The following is a 22,489-nucleotide window of genomic DNA, read 5'->3' as shown; positions in this document are numbered from 1 at the left end:
GCTTGTGCAGTGCACAGTATTACGTTCAATGCATTAGCGATGCTGCCCCCCTTTCACCCACTCAGGCGCTCATTTTTAAGCAAGGAGTGGGGTGGGATCTGGGTTGCTGCCTCAGGCTGCAGCAGCCCCAAAATCAGCCCTGTATAATAGATTAAAAATTCAGAGCCATTTAAAAAAAAAAAAAAAAAAGATAAAGGGTCAACTGCCCATCAGCATAGTTAATAACAGGTTTGCTCTTGTATCGATGTAAACTTTATTACTGCCATTTTCACCACTGCAAGAACTACTTAAATTCTCAATAACACTTGTGGCTAAAGGAGGTCCCAGTATTTATTAGATACTCCTCTTTTAGTTACATTTTTATAACTAATTTATTTTGATAAGGTTTTTTTACTGTTCATATCTTGATAAAAGTAATAGTTTTTTTCTAATGTGCGATACATCTCTCAAGTTTTATAACGTGCTTACAGTGAAGAAAAAAACACAATAATTGAAGATCATCTGATATTTCAGCAGATTTTATTCTGATTACGACAGCATTGTTACCCTGTAAAAAATCATCTGGCAATATACTTAGTAGGCGTAAATGTTTACTCACACCAGGAGAAATTTTTAATACTATATGAAACTATATGAAAAGCATTTTACTTATTTAGTGACAGCAACAAGGTTATTATTATTAAATAATACTTTACTTTCAAAAGTTGTATAAGACATATTACTGAATTTTAGTGAATTACAGGGCATTTAAATCATTTACAGTAGTCTGTGTCTCCTGTAAACTATTGCTATGTGTTATAGCTTGGGAATGACTTAAGAACAACAAGTTGCATATTCCCATATTGGACTGATATTGTTAATATGCAAAGTTAAGGCACACAGACAGAAGTAGCTTCTTCCTTGTGTTGTCCCTGTTATCAGTGTATCTTACTCTCTGTGCTTTACTGTATATTGGCACACAACTCAAGGCCACAAATTATATGAACTGTACCACTTTAGTGTTCCTAACAGCTTTCCCTGAGTAGTTACCTTAAAGTATGTGGCTCCTCCACGTACTATGGCTACTGTCCAGTGTTAGTCATATTCCTGGATTTCTGACAGATCTATATTTAATGTAAGGCACACAGATATGTGTCCATTAATTGGCTCGTGTGACCTAACATGTATGGTTTGTTTGGTTTGTGTGCGTGCACCATGAATAGTAGGATCCCAGGGGCGGCCCTTAGTTCTTAAAATGGCAATTTTCTATTTAGGATTAGCCAATGGCACATACTGCTATATAAAAAGTATATTATTAATAAAATGGTTTATTTAAATGAAGCAGGGTTTTACATATGAGCTGTTTTATGCAGTATATTTTATATATATATATGAGCTGTTTTATGCAATATACTTTTATATCTTGATAATGTATATTTTTTTATGTGCCACTATCTTGCACTCAAAAAGTAATACGAGAAGATTCATCATTACAATGACAATAAATAGCTTTGAGATGGACAGCAAATCTCCTAGCTTTTAAAATAAGTGTCCAACAATGAATGAAGCAAATTATTATATTATTTTTTTTTGAAAAGCATCATCATTTTAAATACATACATTCAAAAATGCTAAATGAATGAGATGTTTACAGAACATAAGTGAAATCCACACTTGGATTAACACGAGTTGCTGAATGAATAAGAGAGATCTCTCACATGATAGCCAACAGGATGAAGGATTCAAGGAGAGACAAAAAAATATGGTAGTAATTCAGTCAACGATCTCTGACGGTATCATAAAGGTTTACGAGATCATCAGAACTGTGAGACTGAACTGCAGTTTAGTCATCAATCTCTCCCTCTCTCAATAGCATTTTTTATGGCAGATGCAGAGCAGGGCTAGGGTTTTAGGCTTGTAAAAAATTTATAGAGAAGAAAAGGGTTTTACAACATAATATTGGTAAGTAGAGAAAAGGACAATACGGCATGATGATAAACTATAATGCATTCCCTGTTTTTGTCTTTCACAAATGAAGTTCAAGTGGACCCTTTTAAGAATTCAGTATATTATATAACATACTTTTGCAACAATTGCACTAACAGTAATAAATGTAAAGTCATTAGGTGACTTACATCTCCCTTAGTATCTTTATAAAATACGGTCGCTAAGAGTGATCTAAATACCTGGTGTTGGTTGGTATAATAATAAGCCCAAACAGGAGTACAAGATGTTGGGTTTCATCAGACTCAGTCTCATAGTTTAATAGTCTGGGGACATAGTGTCCACGTAGAACACCCTATCGGCCAGTAGATGGCGCATGTGGTAGTGTTCATTGTCAGTGATGTAGTTAGGGTGTCGTCCTATGGCAACAGGTTAGATGAAATTATTGAATCAAATATTTGGTTGTAGTAGGAAGTATATAGTAAGAATTTCTGGTCAATTTTCATTAGTAAGCATGTGCATCTGTAAAGTCATAGTGTTTTAGATTTAACCTAGACATAAGCAAAACAGAGTTTGTAAACATCATAGCAGGGTTTGTACTCATCACATATTACACTATATGGGGGGTTCGAGAATAGGAGTATGCAGTTGAAGTGGGACCAGCCATAAATAGAAGGAGTAGAGAAAAGTTGCAAGGGATAGGAGAGAAAAGGCGTGGGTACCTGGCAACCATGACACATGAAAATATCACCATAACTACATAATAGTGTGAAATGTATGGTGTTAGCATCCGATTGTATTGAAAATTGAAAAAGGAGGGTCTACTGTGCACACTGGATACTGGGCTTGGTTTAGCCACCTATAATCAAGTAGGGGAAATTAACACTCAGCCCATCCAAACAACTGTGTGTGCCACAGTTATATGGCCGGTCCATGATTATACAGAAAGGGTGTAGTAGCGTTAACACACTACTTGCAACCATGTTTAGTGAGGTAGGCATAATGTAGTCTTATTTTGCACACTGGATTCTGGGCATGGACCAGCAATCTGATAGCTTTGAGGGTATAATGACCAACAGCCCGTCCAAATTGTGTGTTCAGAGTTAGATTCAATAACTATGCCATTTTTTGGAATCTTCACACCAATAATTACTTGCCATACATGTACGGGAATAATAGGGTGTGGGGTATAATAGAAAAGCATACTTGGTATCAGGGTGCCGAGAGGACCCACAGCTAAAGAAATTGGCGGGTCTTTGGTACTTGTGGCCCACTATGAAGAAAATCTAAATCAAGTGAGAGAGTTAGAATAGATAAGGGCTGAAGTTCCTTGTTTACTGCAGCCCGTGTTCAAACATTAGTGTCTGCATACAGAGTTGGTTTTACATATGTAGCAAAGAGATCATATATTGTATCAACTTATAGTTGAGTCTTTAGAAAAATGGGGCATATGAAATTAATTAATTCAAACCACGAGGGCTGAGTGTATCAAGCCGGTGGATCCATTTCAATTAAATTTCCAGTAGTAGGCATTCATGGTCGCCTCCACGAGGGGGTGTGGGAACATAGTCAATGATCATATGTTTCAATGATGCCAATGAGTGTTTGTATTCAACAAAGTGTAAGGAGACCGGTGTGCCCCCTTTACTTTTGCTGAATGCAGCTCGGATGGCAGATCTGTGATTGGCCATTCTGTCTCTGAAGCTAGTAATTATCTTGCCCACGTACACCAGACCACAGGGACATTTAATTATGCATATGATGTATTTAGAGGTACATGTCAGTTTGTGATTGATGGCGATCGGCTTTCCAGAATGTGGGTGAGGGAACGTAGAATGAGTAAGTAGTTGTCTGCAAGTTGTACAGTCCGTGCATCGGTAACAGCCAGTTTTTGAGCTGTGTAGCCATGTGGGTGATGTAGGTTGTTTGATGGCAGTGTGTAGGGTCAGTGTTTACGAGCTGGTTCTTAAGGTTACGTCCCCTTTTGAAGGCAACTCAAGGGGGTAGCTTAAAGGAAGGTGGAAGTGTTTTGTCCCTTTGTACAATCGACCAGAGTTTGTGAATGGCTCTGGTGAAGGATCGGGTGCTGGGTGAGTATGTGGTGAGGTAGGTAGGAAGGTGAGACAGTCATCATTACCTGTTGTTATGGTGCTTTGTACTGGCTTAAGTAGACCATTCGTGAAGGGGGTTTCTTCATAGTTGAAAGCGGTCAACCAGTTTGTCAAGTTGTTTGTTGAGTCACCCTAGATCTGTATTGTTCTATTCTATTCAAATCATTTGTGAATATGGAATGTTTTTTAAAAGGTGTGGAGGATGGCAGGAGGTTTGGTTTAGTAGGGTGTTCCTGTCAGTCTCTTCCCGGTATACATGGTATTTCAAACAGGAACTAACAAATATATGCAGACTTTTATATCATTTCTTTGAGCCAGGGAACTTAGACAATCATTGAATGCAAAGTAGAGCAGCAAAAGATTGGACTGGACTTTAAACACAAAGACAACATCAAAAGGGAAGCAGAAACAACACAGCCAATTGCAATGATTACCCAAATTATTAAAGGAGAAGGAAAGGTAAAAAAGTAAGCTTTAGCAGAAAGGTCTATATAAATACACCAGTAAACCCTCAAAGTCATGCTGCTCTGAGTCCTCTGTCAAAAGAAACACCACATGTATTTCCTTCTATTGTGTACATATGGACTTCTGTAACAGACTTCCTTCTTTCAGCTTAAACCTCCAGGGCTCAGCATGAGCATGTTCATTTGCTTCTCTCCTCCTCCTCCTCCTCCTCCTCCTCCTCCCCTCCCTGATGTAATCTGAGCCCAGAGCTATGAGCAAGCAGGGAGAGACTCAAGCAGGAAGTGATGTCACACCAAGCTAATATGGCAGCTGCTATTCTAAACAAACAAACAAGCTGCTAGAGCTGTTTACACTGGTATGGTGTATAGCTTGCAAAGTGTGGCTAATATATTGGCAATAAACTGCCTCAGTAGCTTCCCTTCTTCTTTAAAACAGCACAGGTTATTTCTGGGAATGCCATGGTATTTTGTTAAATGGAGCAAAGCCACATGATAAAATTATGTTTTATTATTTGTTGATCCTCTGTAATAGACATATAATAGTCAAAGCCCATCCAAACATATAATTATTCTATTAAAGGATGGTTTCCTTTTAACTTTTTGTGCTTAAAGGGAAACTATACCCCCAAAATGAATACTTAAGCAACGGATCTTTATGTCAAATTAAGTGGCATATTAAAGAATCTTACCAAACTGGTATATATATTTAAGTAAATATTGATCTTTTACATCTCTTACCTTGAATCACCATTTCATGATGGTCTGTGTGCTGCCTCAGAGATCATCTGACCAGAAATAGAAGAACTCTAACTGTAACAGGAAGGACTGTGTGGAAGCAAAAGACATAACATGTATGGTTTGTTTGGTATGTTTGTGTGCACTGTGAATTCTAGGATCCCAAGGGTCAGCGCTTAATTTTTAAAATGGCAATTTTCTATTTATGATTACTCAATGGCACATACTACAAATAAAGTATATTATTATGAAAATGGTTTATTTACATAAAAAAGGGTTTTACATATGAGCTGTTTTATGCCATATCTTTTTATAGAGACTAGTGATGGGCGAATTTATTAGCCAGGCGAATTCGCAGCGTATTTGCCCATTTTTTTGAAGGCGCAATGGTTCCAATGCCAGCGCCAATTTGGACGCCGGCGACGATAAAAGGACACCCATTGCAACTTTGATGCTGGTGCGAATTGCGATATTCATGGTGAAGCAAAACTGGACAAATTTGCCCTTCACTAATAGAGACCCACTTTGTTAGGGGGTATAGTTGTATATTATTGGATCATAGCTAGGTTGTAGAGTACAAATGGCCATGGTTTTGCGACCTACCCATTACCACAAGCAAGCTATCAATTCTACTTCATCCTAAAAGTGACAGCATTGCTGGTACGAAGGGCTGGACCATGGCACACAAAAAACTTCTTTATTTAAATTTCTATATTAACTAGATTGCAAAACATTAGCTAAGCTCAGCATTTTAAATTGGCTTATTGCAGAGTAGCACTCAAACCGAGTCCCTGAATTTTAACAAAGACTTCTTTGGCTATCACTTATCACTTGAGAATTATCCCATCTTGCATTGAAATTAAATTTCCTTATCTCTTACCAGCTTACATCATACCGTTAGTATAAATATACCAATATTTAATTACTCACTTGTCGATTATCATGATCTAGGAAAATGTATTATTTACAGATGTAAGCTTGAAAAATAACTAAAAACTATAAAAGTCAGAACTGATCTTTATACAGACCCTAAAAATAGAAGCGTGTAAACCTAGTGAAATGCAAAGACAATTTGTAAGATTTCCTTAAATATAAAAATGAGTTTACAACATATTCTATAATAAACTATGCAACAAACTTCAAATATTTGAAATAACAGGCACAAAGAGAAAACATATGCCATTACTTCTCATATGAACCTTAACAAAGAACAAAAAAATGTTTGTCCTACCTCAAATGGTAACTCCGTGAGCTCTAAATTTCCAGACAAATCGAATTTTTCTAGGTTTTCACAGTTTCCCAGCTCAGGTGGTATGATTTGTAGATTGTTGAAATGGATGTTAAATTCTTTCAGATTTTCCAAATAACCTGTCAGATACAATATATTGATTAGCACATTTGTTGAAATTGGTTTGTATTAAACCTTTGCTAGAACAATTTCAGCCACTTTGAAGTCATATATTTTATCTTCACGTATAAACAAAACAAAAACACAGTGTATATACTCCAGGCAAGACTTCGGATTTAAAATAGTGTTCTATTAATTTACACTTTATCCAAAGAAAAGTAATATCTCTACATGTCAGCTATTTGCCATTAAGAATAGACATTTTCAGGGCTGTCTCAGAGACAGAACAAGCAGAGAATATGAATATAATATACATTTTATGGTTTATTAAAGGTTCCTGAGCTAAAAAAATAAATGCTTATGTAGCTTTCTCTAGCCTAAGGACCTTCTTCTGTAGTATATAATGTTGTATGATTATGGAAAAACATCATGGAAGATAGGTAGACTCTCCCAGATTGTTCTATGAAGCAGCACAGTGGACTGAAAAATTGGTGCCTGGTCAGCTGTGTGGGCTGGTTTAAAGGAACAGCAACATCAAATAATGAAAGTGTTCTGAAGTAATACAGATATCAACTGGTACTGGTAAAACTGCTGTGTTTGCATAATATAAATAAGCTGCTGTGTAGCTATGGGCACAGACATTCAAAAGAGAAGAGGTTGCACAGCAGCTCTGTAGAACATAATGGTGTTATCTGTGATCCACTATTTAAAGGGATTCTGTCATGATTTTTATGGTGTAGTTTTTATTTCTAAATTAGACTGTTTACACTGCAAATAATTCACTCTACAATATAAAATGTCATTCCTGAACCAGCAGGTGTATTTTTTTAGTTGTTATATTGGTGTGTAGGCTGCCATCTCAGGTCATTTTGCCTGGTCATGTGCTTTCAGAAAGAGCCAGCACTTGAGGATGGAACTGCTTTCTGGCAGGCTGTTTTTTTCTCCTAAATGTTACTGAATGTGTTGCAGTGGGGCCTGGATTTTACTATTGAGTGCTGTTCTTTGATAGATCTACCAGGCAGCTGTTATCTTGTATCACGGAGCTGCTATCTGGTTATCTTACCCCATTGTTCTGCTGTTAAACTGCTGGGGTTGGAAAGGGATGGGGTGATATCACTTCAACTTGCAGTACAGCAGTAAAGAGTGACTGAAGTTTATCAGAGCACAAGTCACCTGAATGGGGGCAACTGGGAAACTGACAATATGTCTAGCCCCGTGTCAGATTTCAAAATTAAATATAAAAAAATCTTTTTTGCTCTTTTCAGAAATGGATTTCAGTGCAGAATTCTGCTGGAGCAGAACTATTAACTAATGCTTTTTGAAAAGAAAGAAAAAACATTTTTTCCCATAACAGTATTCCCTTAACCTGTGCCATATAGCCTTCTTTCAATGTCCACCATTGCTACACAAGCAGCTTGTTTATTTGAACTATAGTAGTGTTTCTGAAGCAAACAAATCAGTTTTACCAGTGCAGGGCTACAGTACATGGTATTGTCATTACTTTTAAAAACTTTCATTTTTTGGTGTTACTGTTCCTTTAAGCCCACCTGTAGCTAAAAGAGCTGTCTGATTTTAAGAACTCTGTAACCTGAGAGTAAACTGGGTAGTTTTGGCTGTGAAAAGAGCTTGTAAAACTCTTTTCACAGAGTGAAATAAAACACAAGCAAAGACTTGTTTGGAATCTCATGTACCAGTCACTTGGTGTGTTTTCTTCAGAAACCTAATCATAGATTTTTTTAAATATAATGCTGTGTAGCTACAGGGGCATCTGGGCAGTCTGAAAAAGGCATAGCAGATAAACTCTGCAGAAAGACAAACATGGGTCAAATATCATTCATGGCTCTCTACGGTATCTCTGTAATCCAGATTGCCTCTCCCATATAAAATAAAAGTGTAGATTCACTAAATTCACTTGCTAAACCTTTCACTTTCACTTGCTAAAACTTGAATTTTGTGGTGATTCTGTTTCAAGCAATAAAAAAAAAAACCTGGATCCCTGGATTTCACCCAATTGCACTATTGCCCTGTTGGTCTTTCTCCTCGGTCCATCTGTTTATAATCTCAGAATTTACATATTTCATATAATATTTCAGATATTATATTATATCATGTTTATAATTGTTTAGAAATGTTAAACACAATACCTTTATCTAGATGCCATGAGTATGAGATGAGTATATTTGACATTAGGGGCACTCCAGTATGGGCACTTACTGCCTGCTCAGTTAGTTATAGTATTAAAAGCAATAAGGATATTGGTAAAACGCAATACAATGAAGATACAAGCATTTTATATATGTAAGTATTTGGCACCTAGCTCTGCCCCTAGTGTTGGGTTGTTGTACTTGCTCTAGGTGCAGTAAAACATAGCAACTAATCAGGTGTACATTCTAAATGGTAAACTTTTTGACTGTTATATTATGATTTTCTAAAAATTTGCAATTTATTCATTGACCTCTTTACATACATGCATTCAAGACTTTACTTGAGCTTCACCCCTTCTCTAGCATTCCATTCCAAGTTCAGTCTGAATCTTCCAACGTTTAAACAATGTTTTAAAATATAGAGACATTTACCTTTATTTAGCTTAGAACTCATTTATTGTACACTTAGGGGCAGATGTATTAAGGGTCGAATATCGAGGGTTAATTGACCCTCGATATTCGACTGGGGAATGAAAATCCTTCGACTTCGAATATCGAAGTCGAAGGATTTTGCGCAAATAGTTCGATCGAACGATTGAAGGAATAATCATTCGATCGAACGATTAAATCCTTTGAATCGAACGATTTGAAGGATTTTAATCGAAGGATTATGCTTCGACCAAAAAAAGTTAGCCAAGCCTATGGGAACCTTCCCCATAGCTAACATTGACTTCGGTCGATTTTAGGTGGCGAACTAGGAGGTTGAAGTTTTTTCTTAAAGAGACAGTACTTCGACTATCGAATGGTCGAATAGTCGAACGATTTTTAGTTCGAAACGTTCGATTCGAAGTCATAGTCGAAGGTCGAAGTAGCCCATTCGATGGTCGAAGTAGCCAAAAAAACACTTCGAAATTCGAAGTATTTTTTCATCTATTCCTTCACTCGAACTTAATGAATGGGCCCCTTAGGGGCACATTTACTTAGCTCGAGTGAAGGATTAGAAGGAAAAATACTTCGAATTTCGAAGTATTTTTTGGACAACTTTGACCATCAAATTGACTACTTCGACCTTCGACTACGACTTCAATTCAAACTAAAAATCGTTTGACTATTCCACCATTCGATAGTCAAAGTACTGTCTCTTTAAAAAAAACTTTGACCACCTACTTTGCCACCTTTAACCTACCGAGCACCAATGTTAGCCTATAGGGAAGGTCCTCATAGGCTTTTTAGGCAATTTGTGATCAAATGAAAATCGTACGATCGATGGATTAAAACGATTTTTTCAATCGAGCGAATTGCGGTAAATCCTTCGACTTCTATATTTGAAGTCGAAGGATTTAACTTCGATGGTCGAATATCAAGGGTTAATTAACCCTCGATATTTGACCAATAGTAAATGTGCCCCTTACAGTATGTAGCCCCCTGCCATATTTTTCGATTTGATCCTCATTTGCCCAGAGCAGAGCCCTCTTTAATTGCTTATATATTTTACTCTTTGATATTCTGGTGAGTGTATTTTATTCAACTGAATACAAATTTACTTGGGAAATAATGATAATCTGTCTTTACATCAGAGATAGTCTATAAGCTGTACTGAGGTTTGTAAGGGGGGGGGCACGAACACATTCACCTGCTATTCAATTCTAACATTAAAAAATACGTTTTGTAGTTTGAAACAAAATAGTCTATGTCAAAGTACAAAGTTTTAGAGAATATGGTTATGTCAAGATGACATTGCATTCACTTGGGAGATTAGGTGGTCCATCTGGTGAATGTAATATATATTTATTCATTTTTCTCTTCACCCCCGTTGTGTACAGCTCACGTCTTGCTTACTGTATGTATAACATTTCTCAGAACCTTGTAGAGGTCAGCATCTGAAAAGAAATAACTTAACAGCCCACTGTGAAATTCAACTAAGTAACTAAACTTATAAAACCGATAAATCCTAGCGATTTTCACTTTCAGAGCGAGTTGTTACTGTAATGGAAGCTGATAGTTATAGAAAGGAGCTGTTAAAAACTTGCCCCCTATTTAGTAAAATAGGGTTGACATGGGTTCATCATTCTTTTTCTAATTAAAATTTTTAACACAATTCAAGCTTTTTGCAGTAAATTAGAGTTTCAAAAACCTGAATTTTATTAGGTGCAAAGAACTCAAAAAACTCAAATGTTATAATTAGGCACCAGATTTATGTACAAGTCAGTGGTTGGTAGAACAATTCAAAATTATTAAATGTGCTGTATTCGAATGTTTTCACATTTGTACTTGATCACATTTTTAAATAAATAATCCACACATTTGAGTTTTGTAGGTTTTTGCATTTATTCAAATATTTTTTTTAAAAAACCTAAAATTCACAGATCAGGCCTCCCTGACAATTTTAATATAATCAATATAATCAGACACTGGTCCGATCTACTAAGACAGGTGCTAAATTGCACAGTGCAGCTGCTTATAGTAATAATTAATTTCTGCCATTTTCTATTAGTAAACTGATTACAATTAAGTGCTGAGTTTCGAAAAAGACTCGCATAGATTTCAATGGGTAAAAAAATTGTTGCGGGTCAAAAATAATTGTTGCGCATCAAAAAAAATGTTGGCCAAAAACTTTAATGCATTTTGGCGAATTTTTGCTGTTTCGCAAATTTTTGGATGAAACGGGCCAGATTCGCCCATCAATACTGATTGGTTGTTTTGGGCAATTTTACTTGTGCTATTTAAAAAACTGTATTCATAAATGACTCCTATTAAGTAGAATTGTGCCTTATTCTTGTATTATTATTCTTGATTGATTTGAATGAGAACGCCTAAACTCTTAAATGGGCCTCTGTTATTAAATGAGGGAGCAGTAACACCAATGACATTTAGGGGGTTACTTATCAAAATCCAAAACTTTCTCACTATTTTCTAAAACTATTCCGATCATATCCGCACTGACTTTTCCCCCCTATTTGTCAATAAATTTCTTCAAGAAATCAAAATATTCGAATTAATGAACAAAACCAAGAGCAGACCAGGATATCAACTGGACATCTGCCATTGACTTCTACATGAACTCAGCAGGTCTGAGTTGGAGTAGGAGTTTAATAAATCTCGAAAAATTCAAGTTTTATTTGTGTTCGGTACTTGTGCACTTTTGCTTTGATTGAGCCAACTAAATCACCCATGCCCCATCTACATCAGATCTATTATCATGTGAAGGCAAACTGTAACTAAGATTGTAGATTAGTACAAATAGGAACATGTATTCCCCTGTGTTATTGGATCCTGTGTGCCTAGTGGTGGTATCAAAAACAGCTGGGAAAACTATGTGCTATGCCCTCCCATGAGGCCCAACATCTCCAATTGTGAAATTGTTATACAAATTGGCAGAGTGCTTGTGCTGTACAAAAAATATAATTTAACTGTAGCTGAATTACCATTGTTTTACCCAGCAAAGATTGGTACATATAACATATTTATTGTATTCAAAACACACAACTAGTCATTAGAGTCCATGGTTTGATGAAGAATTATGGCAGCTGGTGTTTAGAAGCTGTAGAGCCAGATTGGATTTTTCCATTTTCTTCCAGAAGTTCACTTGTTTATTTTCTCTCACCCTTTTTTTCTTCCTCTTTTATTGAAAGAACACAGAGAGAATTACATTTCATGCTGCAGTGACTTTCTTAATCTCTTTTTAAAAAAGAAATAATTGGAAATAAAGCAAATACAGGAATCCACTTGGACCATTTCACTGCAGCTGTTGTTTGTAGTTCTTCTAGTCAGTGTTTGTATCTGCAGTGAAGCTGACTGTAAATGCCTGTAAATGCCCAAAATGCCCTTGTTCAAAAAAAGTGCAATACAAGTGTAAATGAGCAAATCAATTCACTTATTGCCATTTACAGCCACTGTGCATCTTTTGGCACATTTAGTTGGCAGGTATCTGGCTTTATACGATTCAGTTGAGTGTTGCTACTTGCTTCATCCTCATCATTAAATACACCAGTCATTTTACTGACCATCATCATTTGCTATCTGCAGTATGCTCTTCATCAACAAAGCTAATAAAATATACTGTATTTGTATTGAGAATAGGTAGAGAATACAATAAGAAAATAAATACTGATAATTCATAGTATAATAGCTTTTATTATAACAGAAACACTTTCATATGTAGAGCATATCTATAATCCTTTTAAAAAACAGCATCCTTTGTCCATATTCTCAAGCAGGAGTGTCTCTATAAATACAATTTACTGTACCTGCATGCTTCCACATGTGCACATGTCTGGACATTTAGGGGTAGATTTATCAAAGGTCGAGGTTTGAGGTTCAAAGGTTCAAGCTATTTCTTGGGTACTTCGAGTAGGGAATAGTCCAAATTCAATTTGAATTTGAAAAAAATTTGAAAATTCGAATATCGAAATTTATCATGTATTGTCTTTTTACAAATTTACTTCAACCATTCACCATATAAAACCTGCTGAATTGCTGTTTTAGCCTACGATGGACCTCCTAGAACCCATTTGGAGTCAATTGGTGGACTTATCTACGTTTTTTTTGTGAAAAACTTTGAAACAAATTCGATCAAGTGCGTTATTTCTTCGATTCATACGATTCGAATTTGGACGAATACAGACCTATTCGATTGAAAATGGACCTATTCGACCAAAAAAAACTTTGACTTAAATTCAGTTGTTCTTTTTGAATTTGAATTTCAAAGTTTTTTCAATTCGAAATTCGACCCTTGATAATTATGCCCCTTTACCTCTGCTTCCTTTTCCTATGTGTTAGAAACTGACCTAGGCAGAGAGAAAACCTCCTTCCTTAAAGGAATTGTTCAGTGTAAAAATAAAAACTGGGTAAATAGATAGGCAGTGAAAAATAAAAAATGTTTCTTATATAGTTAATTAGCCAAAAATGTAATGTATAAAGGCTGGAGTGATTTGATGTATAACAGGTCAGTCACAACTCTACTTCCTGCTTTTCAGCTCTCTTGGTTTACACTGACTGGTTACCCTGGCTACCAGGCAGTAACCAATCAGAGACCACAGGGGGGCCACATGGGTCATATCTGTTGGTTTTGAATCTGAGCTGAATGCTGAGGATCAATTACAAACTCGCTGAACAGAAATGTACCATGTGGCCCCCCCTTCAAGTCGCTGACTAACTCAGAGTTATAGAGCTGAAAAGCAGGAAGTTGGATTCTGGCTGTTTTATTAGACAACTGTTCACTCCAGCCTTTATATATTACAATTTTGGCTAACTAACTATATTAGAAACATTTTTTATTTTGCACAGCTTATCTATTTACACAGTTTTTATTTTCACACTGAACTGTTCCTTTAAACCATTTTACATTTTATAGTCAAAAATTTTGCTCATCAATACTCGTTTCACTTCCGCAAGAAATTCACAAAACCATGGAAAAATTCGCAAAATGTTGCCAAATGCACTGGAGTCAATGGCCATTTTTTCACCAATTTTTTTTTCTTGTACCAAATGCATTCGAGTCAGTGGACGTTTTTGCTTCCCTTTTTTACCTTGAAAAAGCATGTGTGTGTGTGTGTGGGGGGGGGGGTGAAACAAAATAAATGGTGACATTATGGAGTAGATTTACAAATATCTGAGCCTGAACATCCTTATCTATTCTGTTCTAGGCCCACACAAGAACAGTTGCTGTGTAATAAAGTTAAAAACAGACAAACTGATTTATGATATTGGCAAAACAAAATACTATAAGCACTAAAGAACTGATATTTTACACCGTCAGCTATTGTTACTTTTTGTGCTCTTAATCTGCACAAAGTGTCTACTCCAACTAGATACTTAAAATCACCATCTTAGTCAAATGAACTTTTACTTAAAATGGAATTGTTACAATCCATGGCGTTGCTACAAAATGATTTATTTAGTTTTAGAAAATAGGTGCATGTGTTGTCATTTGTATTCTCATTTGGTAGGGTCTATGTATGCTTTAGGCATTCACAATACAATAAAGCATGGCATGGCCGTTTTTGAAGTGGCATAATTTTGCTCATGCAAAACTTTCAGAAACAGAATTTGAGTGAAATGTATTCACGATATAAATCATTCTTTAGTGACCATTTTGCTTATATTATAAAACTGTGATTGTTAAAAAAAAAGTGAAGAAAACCCAGATTAGCAGTTAAAATGAAGAACTAAGATACAGAGGAATCTTAGAGCCATATCCTGGGTAGATACTAAAACTAAAATAACCATAGCATTTGGGGGGTAAATAATGAGTGTATACTTTATATTTTGCAAGGTATTTCTTTTGGATTATGCTGTATATTCAGGAAAATACATTGGTGTCTTGGTGCGGTAGTGGCAGAAAGAAAACTTCCTATAGTGATAAAGAAGTCTGGAACAGCACACTGGTATCAACAGTGCAGCAGATGTCTATAGATCCCAGAATATGGGTGAATGACATATACAGCTTTGAAAGCAACATTTTCAAACAGCAGGATACAATGCTGTCTCTGAAAGTCCTAACAAACATAAGCAAACCAATTTCTATTTTTTGGCAATTTATTGCATGAACTATAATTTAAATTTTGTAAATGAAAGTGTGTGTTTATCACCTTTAATTCAGAGCAGAAGAAAGTCTCCTGCTGACTGCTCTTTTGTGTGTTAATGTGGGAGAATAGACTATGATTCCAAACATGTGTATATGTGTTCCAAAAAAAGTAGCTACGCTCCAGAAAGGCAATGTGACAAATCATTTTTATTTTTGCCTCTAAAGCACAACTAAAAACCTTCACCTAATAACAAAATGGCTATTAACTGCATATTTATAATAGCATAATATAAAATGTAGCTTTGAGCGAATCTAAACAAATTTAGTAAATGTCTGAGTTCCTTAAAAAAATGAAATAGATAGATTTATTTTGTGTTTAACTTGTTTGTTTAGCAAAGGGTTAGATACAAAAGGGGGCAAGTTGCAAAATGCAAAAAAGGCACAAAGTATGACTATGCAGTACCACATGGGAAAAAACTGGGGAACCTGGAAAATGTGCATCAAATAGAACCCAGAAAAGTCCAGTTACTTTAAACTTAATTGTACTAGATACTGTATATGCAGACCTAGATGAATGAAAATCTTGATAGACATACAGGACACTCAAGGCAGGGTACCAAGGGCTGCAAGGTATAACATAGATCTGCTTCCTTAGCAGGCATTGATATAGTGTACCCTGGTATCTATGTGGACTGCATTCAGATCACACAGACAGCATCAACAGTTGCTAGGAGGTGCATAAGTATATGGATGCAGGGTCGGACTGGGGGAGTCAGGGCCAACAAGGGCTGACACATCAGAGCCCCGCCACCAGGGGTTAAGTTTGTTATCAGGTATAGAGCTCTCGCCTGGGGGCCCCTAAGGTGGGATCCCTGGTGGGCCCTGGACACCTTAGTCCAACACTGTGGATGGTGAGGGGAGCAAATTTTAACCTGTTAGTGATTTAGCAATAAATAAACTCTGTAGAAGTCTGTCCTTAGAAATATTAAACAAAAATATAAAACTATTTATAACAATGAAAAGGAAAAAATCCTGCACTGTCAATGCGGTACAGGCAGAAAGTATCCTGTGAAACAGAAAGTCATTTTTATAACTACTCTTTGGCTAGATGAGCTACTACCAAGCTGATTGTTAACAGAGCAAAACATGTAGCTACATTTGCTGTGTGATTGTCCCCAGAAAAGAGCCTGCCTGCCTCCACAACACAAATATTTGCTAGTGAATGAAATTACAATTACATTTTCTTTCATTATGCAAAAACAGTTTTTGGGTGGAGCACCCCTGTATTGTTTGTTGTCTGATATGATATTAAAGCAACCACCCTTTCCACGTAAAAGCAAATGTTTGTAATTGTTATAACTGTAGAAGATAGCAGGGGTACTAAACTTGATATTGGATATAGGGCTTGCTCCCAAAATATGGTTCTTTTTTTTTTTTTCCAGTGATAAATATAAATTATGTTCCTTCATCTTACCTTCATTAATTAATGAATATAGTAGGTACGCATTGGCTAAATAGCTATTAGCTTATGTGACCATTGATGTGGCAAATTTAGTTATAGATGTATGTTATAATATGTTTAATTAGAATAGGATGGCATACAAATAATTACACAAAGAATTGGTGTATAAGACAACACTAAAAGGCATAAAAGAAATATGCAGAGTTTTCTGTCTACCAGTTAAATAAACATGTTATTTATGGAGAAAACAGAAGTGCAAAAATAGCACATTTTGTTAAAACCCTTTTTTCCAAATTAACGTCATTCAAACCTAACAAAAATACATTTTTATAAGAAAGATAATTTTAGTTACATTTGTTGATGAGGAACTGCTGTATCCAAGAGTATTAAAAGGGCTTTAGCTTGCACTTGAAGCTCCATTAGCATGAAAGATTAATCAATCACCTTTGATAGTTTCAAATTATGTGAGAACTGCATATGGCTTCTGATTGTAATATTTTAAATTCAACAATACCTCCAAAATAATGCATTCGCAATGCAAACATTCTACTGTTGCACATATTTAAAATGTTACTTTACTAGTTATAATTAACAATATAATTTTTATGAAAATAATTGTTATTCTCCTATAGTTCCAGGAGGCTCCAGACCAGATTTCAAACGATGATGGTCATGGGGAAGTCAGACCCATACTTTGGAAACTGCTGCTCGAGTTACAAATTAGTCTACTTACGTTTTGAAAAACTTGCAAGGAATTTATCACTTGTATTGGGAAGTACGATCAAGGGGTTAACTTTCAAAAGACACAGTGGTTATCTCATGCTGTATTGATGCAATTTTAGCTACAGTATTTTTAGAACAGAGGACTTAAACCTATGAGGTCAGAAGTCCAATATAAAATCATCACATGTTGACCCTAGAAACAGTTGTAATTGGACTTTTCTCCCCCTAAAACCTGCCGAGTTCATGTAGAAGTCAATGGCAGAGGTCCCTTGAACTATTTGAAGATGTTATTAGTAGTGATGAGCCAAATTTCTGCCATTTCGAAAATGACGCTCCATTAACTCCAACGGTGGTGTACAAAAAAAACTGACAAGCAAAATTCTAGTTTATTTTTCAGAGGAAAACTCAGTTCGAAGTGGCTTTTTCAGTCTGGACTATTTGTTTGAATTTTAGACATTCAAATTTTTCATAAATAGACCATTCGAATTGTGAATATAATTGAATTTAGTAGAGTTTAAAAATAATTCATATTACGCTAAAATTTGACTTTTGATAAATAACCCCCAAACCTGTTAAATGCTGAGTTCCTTAAATATTTGCCATTTGAATTACACAAAATTTCTATCATCGGCAAAAACAAAGACAATTCTTTCAGGGGCAACCTCTAAGTCAGTCATAAACAAACTAATACAAGAAAGAAGTATTTGTTATTCTGCATCTAAATTTAATGCATTGGAGGAATCATACTAAACTTGCCCGCCTTTCCCTGATCCACTGATTTGGCCATATCATCTTGGCCAGTGTAGTGTAAAGCAAGCTAATATTTTTCTAACAGTGAAACACTTAAAAAGACCCCAAACGGCATTACTCAGCATTACTAACAGTAATACATTAACATGTATCCTTTTGATTATATTGGCTTATTAGGCACTGCTACACTCTCCCCCTTTAAATATAATCTTGAGCAAGGCTGTCCAGTGGACCCACTTCCAAGGGATTTATATGACTTCCAGTTGCTCAAAGGCTTCATAGATGTTTCTGTTTTAAAATACTCTTGCATTTCAACAAATGACAAGAGAACTAAATTTAATGTAGATTATGAACAGCACTGGTCTAGGGAATAATATTTTAAGGATATAAGTAGTTATGTTTCTGTAATATACATGTGTCAAGATGAAAAGCTAAATACTGTTGGTTCTATGTACTTTCTGACCTGGGTGGCCAACATATAAGCAGCTGAGCAATCTAACAAAGGCCCATTCACATGCGAGCATTTAGTTAGTGCTACTTTTCCAGTCCCAAGTTCTAAAAAGAGTCTTAGGCCTGAGAAATATTACTGCACTTCATTAAGGTTTAATGTTTTATGCTGCTAAAGCTGCTAAGTCAAATGTGACTACATGTTATTTTTACTACTTCTTTCCATATATAAAAATAGATAAGGAGAAACCATTGGTAGTGAATTAAGCAATTACAGAGTTGTGAATTACAAGAGTCTCCAAAAAACCCATGGCCGCTTCTCATCAATATTCTAGAGCTAAGTGAAAATACACCTGCTGATAAGTTAGGTTAAAAGTGCAATGTCACTACATGAAAAAGGGATAGTTTGCAATACTTTAAATTATGGCAATAAAAATCCATAAAAGCATTGACAAATCTAGTGGGTTTTTGTCATTTGTCCAAAGGTGAAATCATTAAAACTTGATTAAAGTAATGCCATGATAGACTAGGCTGCAGGCTTTTTGGCATTGCATAAAATGGATGGATCTTAAAAAAACATAATTCTAATATCGTATCTCTTTTTTTGGCTACTGAAGCAGATTGCTGTACTTGAAAATAAAAAAACTGGGTTGAAATCATCAAGCCACGTTGCAATTATGCACATAATATGTGTAGATAGACACAAAAACAACATCCAAATTTAGGATAATGGCAATGGAAGTTGTGAAAATGTGTATTCTTCAAAAGTATTATTACATCCCCAAATCATCTACTAAAAGTAGTTTAAGGTATATATATATATATATATATATATATATATATATATATATATATATAGTGGTAGAGTGACTAGGAAAAGGTGGAAAAAGGTCACTCTAGCCTTTAATTTCTCCCCAGGTACTGAGTTAGGCTCCAGGAAGGGAGTTATGAAGCAGAGAATCAGTTCTCTGTTTAAAGACTTTAGTAGCCAGGGACTCCATTCCGCAGATCCAGTCCAGAGATTGGAGTTCACCTTCCACAGGAAAGCTGTCCTGTGGAAAGACTATTTAAAGTTAATTAGAATTGGAGAGTGTGTTTCTCATCAGGGCACAGCAGGTAGGAGACCTGGCTGTGTGAGGAACTCCCAGAGCTGGGAGTGCCGCCTGATCCTGCATGAAGCAGAGGGAGCCCGTGGCTGTGACTAAGAGCCAGATTTGTTGTCTGTGTGGGACATTGAGGAAAAGCCAGGAGGCTAAGAAGCTCACTCAAAGACTGTGAGTATAGGGGTGAGCCACAACAATTGTTTTGTTTGCTGGTAGTCCACAAGGGGCCCAGCCTAGTCAGGGACTGCTCCAGAGTTGGAAGGTAGTGCCCAATGGGCTAGGTTTTTATTTTATTATTTGTTTGAATGATAAAATGGTCACCCCTGTGTCTGTGGACAATACACTGTTTGTTTAAAGTTGGAAAATAAACATGTGTTTTCCTTGAAGAAGCTGTGTGTCCCTGTCTTTATGCTCCTTTCTCCTATGCTGCCTGCTCACCATTGACTAATCCCCCTAAAAGTTACGTGTACAAGCCGCCAGCTTGCCACATATGGTGTTCGGATGCGGGCAAAATAAGGAGCAATTAAAAGACGTACACCTGTTTAAAGGGCTGATGAGCCTAAGAGACTTTACCTTTAAGCCAGTGATGAATATGGCAAATTGTGCTGCTAATCCCTGTTCTTCAGCTGTGCAGCAGGAGGCTGTAAGGGCTGTGTTAAAGAAACAGGAACAGCAAGGTGGCGACTGGTGGATGCAGTTCCACAACGATTGGGAGAGAGACCGCACAGAGAGTGTGGTGAAGACACCGGAAGTGAGCGAAACTTCGTGGATGGTAAAGGAGACCCCTGCGGCTGGATGCAAGCCAGGTGAGCGTTCCAAAGTGTTGCAGGACCTGAGAGAGTGGCAGCAAAAGTTCAGTGTTACGGTTCCGCAACAGCTGCAAATGTGGGCGGAAGTAAGGCCAGCAGCTGAGGCCGTAGCTGGTGGTGGTGAGTTGCCAGGAGCAAAGGAGGCTCCTACAAAGTCTTCAGTGAAAGAGACTAATGTTTTCTGTGTACCACAGAGAGAGCTGTACAGACAGGATGTCTTGGTGTTACAGCAGTGTAAAGTGAGACAGATGAAGAGGGATGACCTTTGCCACATGGAGGAGCCATGTTGGAGATGCCACAGAGTTGGTGAGTGTGTCCCGACCTGTCCATTGTTAAAGCAGCTAGAAGTGAGAGAGGCTTCACAAGTGCCAAGAGAGTCTACTGCGTTTGGGTTCAAAGTCCAGTCTGGCATATTTGGCCAGAATTCATCCCCAGAGGTTCCACACAGGAGGCCCTACTACTGGAATGGTGAGACTATTCTTAAAGGGGTGGTGGAAAGGGAACAGCAGGCTGGTGGGTTGAAAGACTGCGACTCTTTATTTACAGGCAAGGTCCGGAGGGACGTTGTTCAGGGAACAGACTTTCCCTTAGTTCGGGACTCATTATACAACAATGAAGTATTGCATGTGGGGCAGTCAAACCAGTTGGGTAATGTGTATCCTATGCAAAATGTGATGTTTAATTTTGCTGAAAAATGTTCAGAGGTGAATTCTGAAAGTATGACTGTGGGGTGTGAATTAAAACACATAGAGAAAAGTGTAGGGGTGACCCCTAAATGTAATGTTCCCCTAGAGCCTGTGAAGGAGGTTGTTCACAGTGGGAAACATGCAGAAGCAGAAAGTGAGTGTGTGCAACACAATATGAGTGAAAATTGTGTTGGTAATTCAGATGGAGGGTATCTTAAAGGTGAAGTAAACCTTAAGCCCTGCCCCATGTATAACATGCATGAGTGTGTGTGCAAGTCTGAGACTGTGTGCAAAACAGAGTGCACATATTGTTTTGGCCCAGGTCACATAACGGATAATTGCCCCTTTAAAAAGTGTGATGCTGCAAGGGTGAAGCTAAAGGAGGCATTTGACCTATACTTTAAAAGTAAAGACTTGCGTGAGAAAAGTGATTCAGGTGGGGATTCCCAGACCACCTACAGTGAACCCTTAGAGACAGAGGGTTGTGTTAAACTCAGTGAGTGTATGTTGAGTGGCAACCAAACTGAGTGTGTTGTTGAAAAAGATAACATGGTAACCAATGGTGGTAAGCCACATGGTGTGAATGTAGAGGAAAGTAAAATTGATGTTAAACTTCCTCTTAAGGCTCCAGATTGTGAGATTCTGGATACCCCAGATCCTGTGTGTGACCCCACTCCAGTTCTACAGGCCGTAGAAGGAGTGTTGCAGACAGAAAGTGTCTGTCTGTTCGTGGATGAATCCAGTATGAATACTGATAATGCTGCCAAATGTGGGTTCCTTGCTAATACTGAGCATATAAATGATTGTGTGTGTGTGACACAAATCTGTGGCCAAGAAGGACACCCTACAGTGGGTAAATGTAAAAGGCAGAGTGTGCAGGATTGTGATGCCAAAGCATGTGTGTCTGACTGGGTTGATACAAGTCCAGCCAAAGTATCTTCCCCAGTTAATAAAAAGCAGGAGGTGTGTGTGTGTGTGTGTGTGACCACTTCCATAGCCATACATGTGTTGGATCCCGGTGATAGAGGTAATAAGGTTGCCTTGAAGGGTTCATCCAAGAGAGTCATACCTTCCATGGAAGAATTTCTATTAGGGTTTCAATGTGCTCACCCCTACGGTTTGAAGCAGAGAGGGGGGATATGTGGTAGTGACTAGGAAAAGGTGGAAAAAGGTCACTCTAGCCTTTAATTTCTCCCCAGGTACTGAGTTAGGCTCCAGGAAGGGAGTTATGAAACAGAGAATCAGCTGTCTGTTTAAA

General features: G+C 37.1%; 1 protein-coding gene across 1 annotated transcript in view; it reads right to left on the bottom strand.

Annotated features, from left to right (window-relative positions):
* Positions 1–22,489, bottom strand: part of LOC121398981 (leucine-rich repeat-containing protein 2-like) — a 77,571-nt gene that overhangs the window by 29,371 nt on the left and 25,711 nt on the right. The window contains exon 5 of the mRNA XM_041578694.1: positions 6,465–6,601. Within this exon, the coding sequence (XP_041434628.1) occupies positions 6,465–6,601 (137 nt within the window). The remainder of the gene's footprint in view (positions 1–6,464; positions 6,602–22,489) is intronic.

This window comes from Xenopus laevis, chromosome 1S, assembly GCF_017654675.1.
Source record: "Xenopus laevis strain J_2021 chromosome 1S, Xenopus_laevis_v10.1, whole genome shotgun sequence".
In the NCBI taxonomy this organism is placed as follows: Eukaryota; Metazoa; Chordata; class Amphibia; order Anura; family Pipidae; genus Xenopus; species Xenopus laevis.
The sequence above is the reverse complement of the archived record's forward strand: the minus strand, read 5'-3'. Positions and strand labels throughout refer to the sequence as shown.